Raw genomic sequence first — 18,487 nt, forward strand, 5'->3', positions numbered from 1 at the left:
AACTACAGTGATCTTCTTCGTATTCAGTAAGTATTTATTCAATGTAAACATTGCAACAAATTAATATTTATATGGAATAATTATACATATCTATAGTTGTGTGCATTTAAATACATAAGAAGAAGCGTTCACAGAAAGATAATAATTAACAAAATGCATACACAAACAATTTGATAACTGATGAAGCATCCCGGCAATTCTCAGTACCAGTCGAATCAAGCTTCAATTCCAAAAGCAGACAACGCGTATTCAAAATGAAGTATATAGAAGAGTGTCGTTCACACTGTAGACTAAGTTGAATGACCACAAGCCGATATTGTTCACGTTATTTTCTTGCATAGCTCGAAGGTCGTCAGAATTGCATGTCCGAAGAAGAAGAAGAGCACCGCTAACAATCAGCAAGCGGGCGACAAGGACTCTCAAGGATTTTCCTGATAGTGTGTACAAACAAGCCAATTCAAAATGGCCGACCTGCAACATTTCAGTGACACCACTTGAGATAATGTTTCGCGCGAATTGAGTAGTTAACTATGTATGATGGATTCATCCTTGACAGACGCGTATTTGAGTATCTCAAAATCACAAAAAAAAAATAAAAAAAACCGCTTGTTCTACCGAAAAATCACGTTACATAATGACGGCCATTTGCCACAGCTCGCGGGGAACAAAGGAAATATGGCCTGCTCGCGGACTTAAACGGTTTTTAATTGCACAAAAAATTTGTTATACACGAAATCAAGGTTCAACAGTTGCGTTTGGAATTGACCTTCTGAATGGACTGGCTTTTCGAGAGACTTGAATGCTCCTCCACACCCAAAACCCGCTCGCCTTTCTTCGACTCTCAGTTTTATCTTGTCGTTTTTCTTCATATTATTATTAATGTGCAATAATTGGCATGTGCGATCGCGTCGTAAACGTAAACAAAATAAATGCACACGTGATCGTTTGATATTTGAACGGTTTAACAAACGCCTCTAGTGGTGCGTGCTGCTAATACCGGCTAGCATTCCTTTTGGATCGAAATTATCGTAATATATCGACGCGATTGGTAATTTGAATGTTAAGCGAGTAAAAGCTGATGTTTTCAATATCGGCATGGTGCTTTAAATCGCAAGGTTATATATGAAAATTCTATAGGGAGAGTACATATGTAAGTAATACGTAAAGTTGAAATTATTTTATTTTAATCAATCAATCATGCACACTCCTCTTACAGATCGCTCTAATGCGACGAGTGTACTATACAGATCAAGAAATGCCAATTATAAATATATAAATACTATATATTTTATATGAAACACGACATACATGGTCAAGCATTGTACAGAAGCGATCAACATCCACAGAGACAAATTTACAGCATTTATACAAATCAGTGAAAAATCGAGATGCTGAATAATTCAAAGCGATAAGATAGGGATGCCAATTTTAAGAAACCGTTTCAATGTAAACCAGACAAATTTTGATAGAAAACAATCGACCAAGAGTCACATATCTAAGGTCTGGCCAGCAGCAACCAAATGGGATCGAATCCATGACTGATTTATTCGAAAGTATTATATGCCAGCCACTAATCTATGCTGCTGGTTATAAATATACTAAAGATGTTTTTTAGTTAGTATTTTTACTTTCATGTAAATGATTCAATTTCAATTCAAGATAGATACTATAAAATAAAGCCCGCTTTAAAGGTAGAGGAATTTGAATTATAAAGCCCTCAATATGAGGCCACCACTCCTCCCCCCCCCCCCCAAAGAATACAGACTATATTTAAGATACTAAATCAACCACAGATTATGACTAGAGGTAGGATAGTCACAGTGCTATCCATTGTTCGGAAAACCTTTAACAATGCATTTACAACCTTTGAACAATACACGGCCCCCTCAGGCTCCGATGACTAATTATGACTTAAAAGTCTCTCTTTGGAAGTGTTTCATCTCAAACTAGTATTTCATAGAAGTACTCGTGTTTTGATGTGGTTTATGATGCAATCTACATATGTAGTATTAATTAAAGTTGGTTTAGTTTGCTTTTGGTGGTATAATTATTTATTTACTATTTGTTTTTTTATACATATCTATGTACATCCTGTCTGTTGATTTTTCAATTAATAAAATAAAAATAAAATAATATGAGATAAAAATATGTATTGACAAGGATTACTAATCATTGCAACCAACTGGATTTCCATATTCGACCAGCTTATGTGTATGTATGTACCAATTACCATATAGATCGAACGTCTGTAGACACTACCGTTGCATGACAATGCACAATTGTCACCAGGGCTGAGTCACGCCGATCAACCCTGAGTCCACAGTCCGAGCTTTTAAATCCTCACATGGAGACGACGTTGGAGGCGGATGAGGACGGGGGCGGTCCAGTCGGAGATCGTGGTCTCCTTGGCGGTTGCGGTCTCGATGTGGAAACTGGCAACCACCAGCAAGAGTATCGCCTTGTACTTGGCATGGTTACCTCCGCCTCGCCGACTCCATATCCAGGTCAGGGTGAGAGGAAACCAGAGGCCCGCCTCCGCCGTTGCTGCAGTGTGGACCACTCTTCGTTACGTGCGAATTCCACGGTGAGGTAACAGAACCGGCCATTTGAGCGCGACAGGTCTCCGTTTTAAAAAAAAATACGTATCGATTTCGGCTCAAAACGAAACGAAAAAAAAAACGCTTTGAGATTGCCGGTTCAATTTGTCCAGGTACGGTTTCTATGAGTTTTGGATCATTACCGAGCGTTCTCCCTTTTAATGGACAGGTACGATTTTTTTCCGTGTAGGTACATGTTTACCTGAGGTTTCCCTTTCTGGCTTTCAACTGTGCAGAAACGGGCAGTGTTCCACTTTTGAATTGAAGTCGAAACTACAATGCGGGTATTTGAAAATATTTCAAAATATATCTTGGCTCATTCTCAGCTTTAAGGGACCTCAAATTTACTAGAAATGTGCTTTGGCATCGGAAAAGTCATTAAAAACATCATCCATCATCCACTATTGGATCAACAAGCTTACATTCTATTAGAAGTTCTGAGCTAAACTCATTGATTTTACTTATATATTCCTTATTTCGTCTACTTTTGCACCCTTAGATACTACCTATTGTTTATTTATCATCCACACTCATTTCACCTCCATTATGTCAGCTACTCAAATCATTATTTACATTATTAATGCTCGGAAACAAACGATATATTCGTCACTTTTCCAAATACAATCAGATTTTATACATTCCGCGTCACTGGCAAATATTTTAATACATTTTATACGCTCATCATTTCAATAATATTTGATCAAATGACTGACTTTCAGTCCATCGGATCTCTAGATATCCTTGAAATGGCTTGGAATTGAATAGTTCACATGTAAATTAGCATAATTAATGCAACAAAAGCGGTATAAAGTTCAAAACTTAATATTTTCCATTTAAATAAAATAATAGATCGGAAACAAGTGACGGAGTATAGCCATCTCTTTCGCACCCATGCGAAACAGCACGCGCGAAAGAGAGACGGAAGATAGACGCGCCTCCTCTTATACACGCAATATCTATATGACTTCAAATTGTATCGACGAAAAAAAAAAAACAAAAGAATCAAAATTATTTTTAAATGAATTTAAATACAATTAATATTATATAAATATATATACGCGTACAAATTTAGACACATGTATTCATTCGATTTTGAGAATGTGAGTCGGACGACCTTGACGTTTTATTATTATCGTCGTTATTATTATTATATATATATATATATATATATATATATATATATATATATATATATATATATATATATATATATATATATATATATATATATATATATATATATATATATATATATATATATATATATATATATATATATATATATATATATATGTATCGGTAACGTTAAAATATGGCCGAAAAAAAAGCACACGCGTGTGTGCCAGTAGATTGTGTGTGTGTGTGTGTGTCGTCATGTACATATGTAGCGGCACGCGAAACCGTTGCGTGACGTCACGCGCTGACGTTGCCTACTGTAAACTCGTCATGGCACACACGTGGACAACGAAAGCACACACATGCACACTCTCGCACCCACAACATGGCCGCCGTCGCAACATGGCGGCCGATGCACACACGTACACTAGCGCCACCTCACGCACGCCAACGTGAAACACTTACTATTGTATCGTTGCTAATCGTTATGTGTGATACTTATGTACAACATATATATATTGCCATTACACCGCTTATTATTCCTTATATATGAAGATACGATCAGTGGAATGTGTAGTATATATTTTATGCTTCGAAAATGATGCTTATTTGTTAAGCGATTAAGAGGGCTGGACAGCAGCGCCTTGTCCATACAAACGTACTATACTTCTCCCTTCCTCAATTATGGCACTAGAGAAATTATTTTTTAATATGCTATGGATATCCACCATTGGGGTGCATCTATCGTTTTATTTTTTTGATTAATTATTTTTTATAGGAGCTAGGAGCCGCCAAACATCTATAAAATCGCCTCTTTTTTACACCCACGAAACGAGTCCAGCGTGCTTATTTAACGTTCGATTTTAAAAAAAATACGCCGATAGATGCACAGAAAGTATCTTTCTCGTACCGATGATGAATTTTTTTTAAAATTGGTCCAGTTTTGGAGAAGAAAATAGGAGAATACGAAACCTCAATTTTGTCAATTTAAAATACGTTTTATCTGGTCGAAGCGCAACTGTCGCATTCACTCAATATATATATTGATATATATTGTCGCATTCACTCAATATATACATACACTCAATATATATATCGAAGAAAGGAACGGTAACAAAATTCGGGTGTACAGCCATCTTAAGGGCGAAAACACACAGCGATTCACGTGGCACGTGGTTTTTTTTTTAGATACTTTTTACAATACAAAATAATACAAGCATTTTTATACAATGCGAATTCATACAAACATCCACAGTGACATCTGTAGATAAATTTTTGCAGAATTTTCTTATCAAATTGGCGAACCTCAAGCTGCTGAATAAATAACTCGAGATTAGCAAGAGAGATAGGAAAGGCGATGCCAATTTTACATGAACCGTTTCAATGAAAATCATAAAAGTTGACAAATTCTGATAAGAAACGATCAACCTGGAGTCACAAACCAAGGTCTGGCCAGCAGCGGGACTCGTGAATGTGAACTCCACGCTGCTGTTTATGTATGTATGTATGTATATACAAGGAGAAATATTCTAGTTATTTTACAAAAAATTATCAGCAAAAGCTAATTAAACCGAAAACCGGCTTTTTTGCCAGTTTACTTAACTTGTTGTGACAGTTCTGATAAAATCTGCATTAAATTCAAATTTGTTGATTATTTCAAGCATATGCTTACGGTTTGTAATCAATCTCAATACTTATGTATCATATAATTCTGTGTGTCTGCGATAACGCTCGCCGTACTATATAGTCGTTTCGATTCGACATATGTACGTCAGTTAAAACACTGCCGACAAAACGTACGAATATAATAGCGAATCAAGAAAAAACCTCTATATATATTGTTTGCTACCAATGTTTCCTCTAAGCTAAGAAGTCTCGGAGAATTTAGGTGCCATATATTCAAAAATTATTTAAATAATTTTTCTATTGCTGTTTTATATTGTATGTATATATGTAGGTATTTTTGCCATTTTTTTCAAATTAAACAATTAAATATAAATATTAAAATAAATATATTTTAAAGGTATTTGAAAAAAATACGATCGAACACAGGACTGACACATTTTTAATTTAATATGCCATAAATATCGCATGCGATGATATTTCATCGGGCACAACACTAGTATGATATAATAATCGAATATAGTAAAAAAAATGCGAAATCAGAGTCCCTAGATTTTTACCCGACTCCACAGCCCTGATAAATAAATTTATAATTTTTTCATGAATGACTTTCATGCATCAGAAATGACAATTGAAGCGGATATCTTTTTTTATCTGGAATTAAATTAATATTTAAGTTTTTGCATATGTTAAAATTTGGATTGGTACAGCTTTTTATATTGAAGTGTACAAAAAAAAATGTTATGAACACTATTTTTATATATATTAGTGAATGTATTTAAGAAAAAGTTTCTAGACATTTTTTCCGCAATCAATTATAATCCAGTCGAACGGAAAATTTGTAATTCATATGAAGCGTACACTTTTACAAATTTTTAATAAAAATAACGAATCAATCATTATCGTTGCCCAGAAGCGTCTTTTAAGTATTCGAATAAAAGCGTCATTAAAAATCGACTATCGTTTTAAAGATATGCAATTTCGATTAGTGAACACTCCCAGCGATTCCACACGTAATATAACGACCACGTTTATTCATTACAATGTGATATAACAGCCTTAAGTTTGGACAAAAACTTTGAATGAAACGAGCGTGACGTATCCTCGTACTAATTAAGTTAAGATTAGATACAGGCAAAAAATATTTAAGACAGGTTTAGAAGCCGCGATTCATCCAAGTGGATGATTTAGTGCCGAGGAACGGATATCTGGAACGGAATAGGAGACCTTCCTAGAAAAATTTACGACGCCCGATACAAAAACGTGCTTTCAAGATGTAAAGATAACAATATTCCGAACCCGTATTGTCAACGCGTATTGCCGATTTGTTTGAAATTTGGGATTTCGAGCATCCTTTAACGACTTTTCGTACCTGTTTGTCTTCGGAACGAGTTGCTGATTTATCGCGGTCTTGCTTTTCGAGTTCGCATTATTTGTTTGCTGAAGATTTTTTCGCGTTTTGTCCTTGCTTTGCTTGCCAACGAGGTGAACGCACCAACCTGACATTTAAATGTAATTTTCTGCTGGAATTGTTGTTGGAGTAAAATAAAAAAAATAGCATTTACATATTCAACAGGCGAGCATTCGCACACATCTTGATGCGAATTAAACTGTAACTGGATTTGTTTTGAATACATACGTGATAATTTTCGATTTTCAACTCTTGAAACCGGTCAATGTAAAATTCATCCGATGGAGAATTTCGATAAAAACTAGTTATTTAAATTTATTTTTCGAATGAAATTACTGTAAATTCTGTATTTTCGATATCAATGTAATCCATAAACATACAAATTGACACTTTAACTATTCAAACTGCAGTTTAAATTGATCTGCATAAGCAGAATATTACATTTTATTAAACTACTAGACCAGAAATAGACATATATATCGGAATTTTTTTATGAAATTATTTACACATTACTATTATGTTATGATAATAAGCTAAAATTTCGGTCTTTTCAAAGGGAACATGTACTTCTGAAAAGATTGAATGCATTTGCATACGTACAAAAAAATAAATTCAAGGAATATACATATAGTAGGTCAGTGCATTCTCAAACGTATCAACAATACGTTTGAATTATATTGAAACATAGTCAGTAGTTTTCCAGTGTGCTAAAACGGAACGGTTTAGGTGTACAATATGTACGTACAGTAATAAATACATATAAGAAAAAAAACGCACGTACGCAATGCGTTGCGCACTATTTATGTAAATCTGCGAGAAAAGACCTCCAAAAAATATTTGAACGATTTGAATAAATCAAAAAACATTTATGTGCCTCATTTGCGAGTCTAAAGTGGCGGACCAGCGTTTTTGATGTGTCGAAATAACCCGAGGAATCTTCAAGGTTCCAAAACCCTCGTCGATATATACGTATGTATGTATTTGGAAAATGCGCACATTTTTTTCGGAACACGTGTGCTGTTGAAATTTAGGGCTGTTTTTCAATCATACATATGCACATATTGTTCTCAGAGATATATATTTTTAATTTCCAGAAAAGAAATACACATTCGGCTACCATCCCGAGTGGCCAGTTTCGCCAGAAGGTTTTTCTACCTAAAATTTCGGTCCGCACATCTGGCATACAAAAGCGAACCATTTCGGTAGAAGAACTCGCAAAAAAAAAAACGGCACATGGAAGGTTCTTAACAACCCGCCCGCATATGTGGGCCTTTATTCGTGTATTTGGAATTATGCAACAAATATTTCTGCATCTATGTATATACTCGCAAACATATAACTCGCAGTGTCGTCATGAGAAATACGTGAAATCTTTTTGTAAGGATACATATCGATTGAGCCAATGCTTCCATTATACGCATCGATATAAATTACATGTCACTTTATGTAGTCACGTCTGTTCTTTTCTTTCAAACCATATTCAAGATGATTGATACTGCAATATAATTTCAGTTATATTATCATTCATTTCATTCCATTTAAAGCTTTAAAATTTGACTAAAAAGTCTTATAATATTAAGTCCAAAAGTTAAGCATGCATATGTATATTCGTTAATTTTTTTTAAATGCATTAATTTAAGTAATATTTAGTCTTGCTTTGAAATGTTAATTAAGAGTGTGTATTTATTAAAATTACGCTGTAATAAATTGACATTAATGTGTGTATATTGTTGTTTTTCTATGTGACATGTCTGAATAAGATTCCCTACATCTTATGTAAGGGTTTGTATCCTTATCCAAAGATGACGGATAAAATGGATAAAATAATATAAAAAGCGCACAATTTGGATGTATTTTATTCAACTGTATGTATGATTGAAAAGTATCAAGAAAATGTTGAGCTTTAACCTTATCTTGTTAGCAATCGTTCTATTCAGTCTTTGAATGATTGTGTAGGTACTAAAATTACCGATAGAGATGGATTTTTTTTAATTTTGCTTTCTAGGTTTTGTCAATATTTTATTTGAATGAGCGAGGCGTGACTGTTTGAAGTGTAAATGGAGTGAAGTGTAAACGAAGACGTGTGTTTGTATGTATGTAGGTAAAACAACGCACCGACCAACCAGCGTCAAGTGTCATTACTTAACGTTCGAACGTTGATATAACGTACGTGAACAGTGACAAAATGTAATCTCACAGTTTCGTCACACCGATTTGCCAACTTAATCCTCACGAGGTATAACAATCGTTCGTGATGCCCATACGCAATGTGAAAAGTCTCGAAAATATGTGTCGAGAAAACCATAGGAGGCGCGGGACGTAAGCTGTATTAAATATAATACAGAGACAATGCAACGGTGATCTAAATTCGGCCCCCATTTAATCCAACCGTTCTATAAATACATTCCACTACTTGTTACCATAGCACCTGTGCTGTAGAGGATTCTTGTACACAATGGCGAAAATCACACCTCCATAAATCGTCTCTTAGGGGAGGTACGAATCCGATACGGAGTTCAATTGAATACACGTTCGAGACTTGTGAATCTTTCGACGTAAATTTAGTCAATTATTATAGAATTTTTATCACCATTCATAACGTGTGTATGTATTGAAGCAATAAATAGTAAATTGTTATTTTATTCGTTATATATAATATTTAATTAGCGAGTCTGATTACATTCCGGAAAAAGTACTTAAAATAATCATAGTTTCAGCATCATTTTGGGAATAAAAGAAGACACATTTTTTAAAATTATCTTTGATTTAGCATTTAATTAGGAAATGAGTAATCATTAGTCAAGATAAATTCATGGAAAATGTGATTTTTTTATACAGAATCAGATACTTCTAGGTGACCAGATTTATACGGAAATAATTCACGATTTCTACGAAACGTAAGTATTTTTCGTTTAAAACTGGGCTTAATTTTTTGTGAGTTTTTTTAAATGATAGTTTTTTAGGATTCTATATCTACGATATGGACAGGTTTGTAATATGAAAAAACATTGAAGGCTTTTGAGTAACAGTTTTAGTCGAAAAGATTTCTGAAAAACTAAGGCAAACTATTACAAAATTTTAAGAATTAAATGGTAGGTGAACTTTTATTTTTGGTTAATACTTTGTTGTCAAATAGATGAGCAATTGACGATCAATTAAATGTAGCTCAACACTCCAGTAAAAATGCTAAATGGCTGAAATTCGGTCACGATTTTCAGAAATCATTTATAAAATTATACTTCGTCTGCATCGCGTTTCGACGAAAGAGAAGAACACAGTTAAATGAAGCGGACTAAAAAATGAATAAAAAAGAAAATTTGGAGAAGTTGAACGCGCGGTCAAGCGAGAAACCCGCATCTCTCTGGTCGAACACAAGGACACCTCGATAACCGCGGTTCGAAATCCAACCAGTCCAAGTACCAGCCCACAATATATCCACAATTCACAGTATGTGTGCGGTGTATACCTGGTATCTTCTCTGGTCCGACCAGCAGCCGAGCGGGGTGAAAAAAACCTGATTTGACAACGCGCTCGTCCGTCTCGAGACGGGCCTATCGGAATTTTAATGGCGCTCTTCTTCTCCTCTCTCAATAATGCATCCGCACCTCAATCATGACTAACACCCCAAACTGATTAGGATGAATAATTACACGACGCTTTACACCGAGATACGACCGTACTTGTACTACTAATATACATTTGGATTTAAACTTGAAAATTTAAAGTGCTCCACTCGGACTTTCCGATTCGTGTATCGAGCAAATGAGTAACTACGTATAGAGCTCGTGACTCAATCAATGCGTATTATTACATTAAGTATGTAAATGTAACCTTTACGTAATTGTTGTAATAATATTCGAAACAGTTGAACTTGTTCAAATGGACGTGAAATTTAATAATTCGCATAAATGTTTTGCTCAAAATATATAAATCAATTTTAGTATGTTTTCATGTTATAGCTTATAAGATTGTTTGTGATTTTTTTTTAGTGTTGGAATAATTTGAAATATATGTAGATCTTACTGTGTGAAATTTTCAGCAGATTTTCTTTGGAATATGCGAAGTTGTATGATCGATATATTTATAAAAATAATTTGAAGGCTAAAGCTTAAAACAATTAATCTTTATTTGCTCTCAATATTCAATGAAAAAATCAACGTAAAATCTGCGAGGTAATATTAATTGCGAAGATGCAAAGGTTAGCGTTTTTAAATTAATTTATATGATAAATCGAAGGCTGCTGCTGCTAAAATCGTTGACCGTCATTGTATGTATGTACGTACATACGGTACGGGTTGAAAAATCATTGTCACATCGCAAGTAAGATCGTCGAGATAAATTCGTAGACGACTTACCATCTTTCTTGTCTCGTCTGGCGACGAGAGGCAGAGGCTCGGACTCGTCCAAGGGCGAGCCAGGACACAGGGCCTGCTCATCACCTTTGTTGACCAGCAAGCTCTGCGACTCCTGCAGCCTCAGCTGCTGCTGGTGCAGACGGTTCTTGATCAAGAATATTTTCGGCATGTTTGCGTCCTTTCAAATAATCCTTACACTGAATATATAATATATATAATAATATAGAAACAACCACGCGTATTCCAAGTGGGGTCGGGTTTCAGAGTAAGTCACACAATACAATAATAACACCAGAGTAGTAGCACACTAGGATACAATATCCTGAATATCCTCGTGTCTCGCACGGCACTGTTTACCACTTTGACATGACTTTGCCGCTAACATGATTGGCGTGTAGAGCGGACGGCCGCCGGCAACGGACTGTCCGCCGGTGCTGGTGTTTGGTGTTGCTTCGACCCCCCCGCTTTTCCCTCCCCCCACCTCCCCACCTCGGCTTTTCTGCGTTTCGGTTCTGTGCGGTCTTGTGGTTCTCTGGTGGTTCCCCCCTCCTCCAGTCACCTTCGACGTGCGTCAACCGCGCCACACACCTGTAGCGGCCGCATTTCACCGTTAACGTAGCCGATGATGATGACGCGCCGTGACCACGTATTCTAGGTACCGCACTTTCGGGATGGACGTACATACATACATACGTACACATAGGTTCTACAGTTAGCCAATTGTGCTGCTCGATGACGGGATTTGACGATCCTGCAAGTGAAATTTTATGAATTGATTATGTTTTGTTTGTATGTAACTTCGATTGTTTTCATTTTTAGTACACATGACCATTGATGTATAATATACTAGATCCGCCCTCACGTGTTATACTTGTCTCCCTTTTGGCGCATGCAAAATACATGGCGCATGCACAGTTTCTCTTAGGGCGGTTTCAGACTAGCGTATTTTTCTGCGCGTATAATGTCGTTTCGGCATACGCGCTTACACGCGCGCTACTTTTCGCGCTTCAAAAAACCGGACGCGCGTACACGGGCTTATTCCGGCGTTTTCGTTCGAATCGGTAGTGGTGATTTAGTATCAACATGGATAATACGAGCTTATAAGCGCGTCTACGCTCGTACGAGTTGCGCGTATGGAAAACGACGCGCGTATACGCGCCTACATACACTTCAAAAAACGCGCTTACACGCGCTCTACTTTTCGCGCTTCAAAAAACCGGACGCGCGTACACGGGCTTATTCCGGCGTTTTCGTTCGAACCGGTAGTGGTGATTTAGTATCAACATGGATAATACGAGCTTATAAGCGCGTCTACGCTCGTACGAGTTGTGCATATGGAAAAGACGCGCGTATACGCGCCTACATACAAATCAAAAAACGAGATTATACGCGCGTATAAAACGCTAGTCTGAAACCGCCCTTGGTATGTAGGTAGGTACCGCTGCGTCGTTGGGAAAAAGACCCAACTTGCCCGGTAGTTAAACCCCCCGCACGCCTCAGTTAGTGAAGACAAGATCTCCGACCAAAATAACACGTCTGGGCCCATCTAGTGTATTATACATCAATGCACATGACTAGAGGTCGGAATCTGAAGGGGCCAGAAACGTGCCGCCTATTGTTCCATTGTTGTAAATCCTTTGTAAAAAAGGTTCGGCAAAACTTTAACAATGCATTTACAATCTTTGAACAATAAACAGCCCCTTCAGATTCCGGTCTCTACACATGACATTACATAAGAACGGGTGCACCTCACGGGATCGAATTAGAAATGCACAAAAAACCAAATATCGGAAGTCAAAGATCGAAAATCAAAAGATCAAAAAAAAAGGGTGCATGGTAAACGGTACATACTCACTTAATTTGCACGAGCAGGATACAACAGGAACAAGAGGAATAGGCTTTTCCTCCCGTATTCTGCGCGCGCACATTAATAAGTGAGTAAATTAAGTGAGTATGTACCGTTTACAATGCACCCCTTTTTTTTGATCTTTCGACTTAAGATCTTTCGATTTTCGATCTTTGCCTTCCGATATTTGGTTTTTCGTGCATTTATAATTCGATCCCGTGGGATAGACCCCATAAGAAATTATCTTAATATATAATTTCGAAATAGACTTAACTATCGTTGGTTCGTGGAATCCGTGATGTTAAATTTAATAAAAAAAACAACAAATGAATATTCAAATATATTTAAATAAAATGAAACTATTCAAATAAATTTAATAAAATGTTTACTATTAGATAGGGCATGTTTAATCGGTTTATATTACAAATACCGAGCGAAGCCGCGTAAAACAACTAGTAATATATAATTTCGAAAGAGACTTTGTATGCAAGTTTGAAAACATGTCAAAGTTTCTATGACGACGATTTGATTGGTTGAATATAATTTTTTTTTGCGATTCAAATAAATTTAATAAAAATACAAATGGATATTTACTATTAGATTCGCCGTGTTTACGCCGTTTATATTACAAATAATGAGTGAAGCCGGGTAAAACAACTAGTGTTTTATATTTATGTAATCTTGTATTATATTGGGTTTGTATCTTTAATCATTTTTTTAATGCCGTTTTCAAATCTTGTTCAAATGCACAGTTCTAGCCATCTAGCTTCTCAATGAAATTGTTGCTGCTGTGCCCGAATGTAATATTTTCCACCTCAGTGAGCGCAGGTTATCGCAGACTATTTTAACCTATCTGTCTGGTAGCCTGCACTCATCATTATGTTTTTAATTGTATCCAATCTATAATTTGGAAAGAGACTTTGTATGTAAATATCCTTGGTCGTCGTCGTCGTCGTCTTCGTCGTCGTTTTCGTCGTTTTCGTCGTCGTCGTCGTCGTCCGTAGATCGGTGACGTCATCGAACACGTGATTCGATTCGGTTTTTTTCGATTCAATGGATTCACCCCCGCGGGGGCGCAATGCGAGTAGCTTCATGGGGTCCCGCCAGGGGCGCCACAAGGGGCGCAGCCCCGTGGGGCCCCAGCCTCATGGGGCGCAGCCCCATGGGGCTCAAAAGGGGGCGCCACAAGGGGCGCAGCCCCGTGGGGCCCCGAAGGGGGCCCGGGGGGCCCAGCCTCATGGGGCGCAGCCCCATGGGGCTCAAAAGGGGGCGCCACGAGGGGCGCAGCCCCGTGGGGCCCCGGGGGGGCCCAGCCTCATGGGGCTCAAAAGGGGGCGCCCAGCCTCATGGGGCGCAGCCCCATGGGGCTCAAAAGGGGGCGCCACAAGGGACGCAGCCCCGTGGGGCCCCGAAGGGGGCCCGGGGGGCCCAGCCTCATGGGGCGCAGCCCCATGGGGCTCAAAAGGGGGCGCCACAAGGGGCGCAGCCCCGTGGGGCCCCGGGGGGGCCCAGCCTCATGGGGCGCAGCCCCATGGGGCTCAAAAGGGGGCGCCACATGGGGCGCAGCCCCATGGAGCTCAAAAGGGGGCGCCACAAGGGGCGCAGCCCCGTGGGGCCCCGAATGGGGGCCCGGGGGGCCCAGCCTCATGGGGCGCAGCCCCATGGGGCTCAAAAGGGGGCGCCACAAGGGGCGCAGCCCCGTGGGGCCCCGAAGGGGGCCCGGGGGGCCCAGCCTCATGGGGCGCAAGCCCTAATAGGCATTAACTAAGGGGGGCGAAGCCCTAGACGGCAATTAATCATGGGGGCGCGGAGGGGCGAAGCCCTAAAAGGCAACTGATCATGGGGGCGAAGCCTTAGACGGCATTTAATCATGGGGGCGCGGAGGGGCGAAGCCCTAAAAGGCATTAACTAAGGGGGGCGAAGCCCTAAACGGCAATTAATCTTGGGGGCGCGGGTGGCGAAGCCCTAAAAGGCATTAACTAGGGGGGGCGAAGCCCTAGACGGCATTTAATCATGGGGGTGCGGAGGGGCGAAGCCCTAAAAGGCATTAACTAAGGGGGGCGAAGCCCGAAACGGCAATTAATCTTGGGGGCGCGGGGGGCGAAGCCCTAAAAGGCATTAACTAAGGGGGGCGAAGCCCTAGACGGCTTTGAATCATGGGGGCGCGGAGGGGCGAAGCCCTAAAAGGCAACTGATCATGGGGGCGAAGCCCTAAACGGCAATTGCTCATGGGGCGTGGAGGGGCGAAGCCCTAGAAGGCAAAGGCTCAGGGGGGTGCCGAGGGCGAAGCCCTAGAAGGCAAAAAAAAAATTTGATTTTTTTTTTGATTTTTTTAAATTTTTTTTTTGATTTTTTTTTTATTTTTTTTTTTATTTTTTTTTTTATTTTTTTTTTAATTTTTTTTTTTTATTTTTTTTTTAAATTTTTTAATTTTTTTTTTTTTTTTAATTAAATTAGCTTAGTCATGTTTAAGCGGTTTATATTATAAACACTGAGCGAAGCCGGGTAATACAGCTAGTGTAATATATGAGCGGAATTTTGATCTTCTCTCATACATTTGCACCTCACGGGGATTTTTTTTACATAGTCGAACACCAAGCATCAAATACATCTGATACTAAAATTATTTATGATTGTCTATGGACAATCTTCACTTGACAACAATATGACGCCTAAAGCCACTTTTATTAATATAACATTTCTCTGGGCATGAATCACCACATTTTATAACAAACTCTGGCGTACCCCAAGGCTCCAACCATGGACCTTTATTATTTAACATATTGATTAATAACATTGCAGCTGTTGTGAAAAACTCCCAAATACTTCCTTCATTTGTACCATCTTTTCTGATTTTCTTTTTTCTTTCATTGTTAATTTTATTATAAGATTTCATTGTATGTTTTTATTATATAATCTACTTAAATGGGTATTTTACTATTTTTTCTGATTTTCGATTTTCTTTCATTGTTATTTTTATATTATCAGATTTCATTATATATTTTTATTATGTAATTTACTTAAATGGGTTTTTACCTGTATAAATAAATAAATAAATAAATTTCGGATCAGAGCTATACATGTTTAGTTTTTTGAGCAGATTTTAATTGATACATATAATAAGCTTTGACATGTATAATGAAGTTGTTACAACACATTAATGCAAATCCTAATAAAACGACGTATATATTTTTTTCGGTAATGCAATACGTCGAATACGGTTTGCGGTACGCGCGTACAAGGTTACTCTACCGCGACAGTACAGGTTCAAGTGCTGTTGGCGTCAAGTTCTGCAAGTAGAGTGCATTCAAGTCTGGCAGGTAGACACCCTGCTTGCACCACCAACACCACCAAACAACACGATCCTGTCTCGACGACCGCTATGAACCAACAGGACGAGATCTCCACAAGAGGAGGACTATTGTAGGAGATCTCTCAGACACCTATGTATATGTATATGTGTATGTATATATATACATGCATACACGCTCCTTTTGTTGGACAATAACACTGATCTAGAAGTCTTCACACCCAATGAATAACAATACATCCAATGTTTACTCGTCTGCTTTTCCTAGTACCCATTGATATGGCCCCGTCTACGGCAACGTGGTATACACACATCCGTTTTGAATTAATTGTTGACGTCGCCAGTAGTAGATAAACATTCAAATTTTTCTTATCGTAATTTATGTATGTATGTATGTGTGGTTTCAAATACAAATCGTTCGAAATCACGGTAATATATATTCGAGATAAAACTGCATTACAATGTTGCGCTATTGATACATACATACATAGATAAACGTGTGGCAATTATCGCGTCGGCGTTCGTTCGAATTCTCGCAAATTTTTGAGTTTAATTGCAGACCGGTTTCGCTGTTATATTATGGCAGGTAACCGTTAAAGACAATGCGCAAGCTTAATTATCATATTATTATACAATTTATCGATCGACTATTGCTGTGATAGTTTTCCAACTGTGGGATTTGTGGTATTAATGTGTACTGAATTCGGTTCTAATGAGTGCGAAAACTTCAAATCAATAGTCATATTTATAACTTGGTATCTGTCGATCTGAGGAAATGACTAAAAGTTAAGAAAACATTTTTTTTTTTTTTTTTTTTTAAATGCTTTTTATTATTACGAAATTATGTTCACAATACATCTTATATCTATTTTAATAGCTACTGATCTACTGATCATTTTCTATTTTACAATTTAATTTAATTTGGTTATTAATCACAGTATTATATTATTCTAATTTTAATCTAAAGCATAATAGGAAAAAGAGCTCTAAAACCTATTTACAATCCTTATAAATGTTCATAATACATCTAATACATAATATTAATTAAAGACTCTCTAAAGTCGATGACCGAAAGCAGATTGTGTGATTGAAGAAAACATATGATTCGCTACATATATACGTATATTTATTTGAAATTATGTGTACAAATTTTCGTATATATTTTTATTTAAATTGAGTTTATAAAAAAACCATGTCTTTATATAACTGAAATACTAGAATTTAAAAAAAAAGTCAAAACTTAATTAATTATACAAATGATTAATGTTGACGTTTATGTATAAAATTAGCGTCAAATCCATATATTATTAAAAAATACTCTGTTGGGATTCAATAAATTTTCATCGTTTCAATGCAAGTAAGTAAAGCCAAAAAAATCCATAATTATATATTTAATTTAAAACTTATTATATACTAGTTGTTTTACCCGGCTTCGCTCAGTATTTGTAATATAAACAGCTTAAACATGGCGAATCTAATAGTAAATATTAATTTGTTTTTTTATTTGAATTTATTTGAATCGAAAAAAAAATTCGACTCGATCAACCAATGTTTCTTACATAGAAAAGTCTCTTTCGAAATTATACATACGTATATTCGATTTATTTTTTTTAAATGGACTATTTATACGTTATAATATATCCAACTCCAATTATGTATAATAACAACTCCAAATAAAATAAGGGTACCATTTATCGGCCCGGCAAATAAAAAGAATGCCCCTCTATAATAGCTCGCACGACAGATTCGGTTTTCGCCTGGAAAATCAAACGTCAAATGAGTTGCTAGTAACAAAAATAAATACTGACCCTAACATCCTAATCTTAAATGAATAGGGCCAACCCTAACTTAACCTAACCTAACCAAACCCTTAAATAAATAAGTGTTGGCTGCTAAGATAATACGAGTACCAAGTGAAAATTTTATTTTATTTATTTATTTATTATACTTGGGGGAGGCGGCAAAGCCCATATACCCAAGGGGTGTGATCAAACATATTTTAACAAATTATACATATTTGCAAATTAAATGAGAAAAATAAATTAAATCTACGACTTAAGTTCACGCGCATGCGCAGAAGGCTTTGCGCCTGTCGCAGATATAGTACCTGCAAATAGCCAATAATTCGCAGATATAGTACCTGCTAATAGCCACAACCAATAAAAATAGTCAAATCTTAGAACAGCTAGTATTTGTCACTGATTTAAATCAACTTTGAGAAGCACTGGA

The 18,487-nt window shown here is 37.2% G+C and overlaps 1 protein-coding gene across 1 annotated transcript in view; it reads right to left on the bottom strand.

Annotated features, from left to right (window-relative positions):
- Positions 1-11,271, bottom strand: part of ovo (transcriptional regulator ovo) — a 32,519-nt gene extending 21,248 nt beyond the window's left edge. Inside the window, exons 1-3 of the mRNA XM_077441030.1 lie at positions 11,103-11,271; positions 7,373-7,392; positions 4,376-4,386 (exon numbers count right to left, since the gene is read on the bottom strand). Of these exons, the coding sequence (XP_077297156.1) occupies positions 4,376-4,386; positions 7,373-7,392; positions 11,103-11,271 (200 nt within the window). The remainder of the gene's footprint in view (positions 1-4,375; positions 4,387-7,372; positions 7,393-11,102) is intronic.
- Positions 11,272-18,487: the final 7,216 nt, after the last annotated feature.

This window comes from Arctopsyche grandis, chromosome 11 (assembly GCF_051622035.1).
Source record: "Arctopsyche grandis isolate Sample6627 chromosome 11, ASM5162203v2, whole genome shotgun sequence".
Classification (NCBI taxonomy): Eukaryota; Metazoa; Arthropoda; class Insecta; order Trichoptera; family Hydropsychidae; genus Arctopsyche; species Arctopsyche grandis.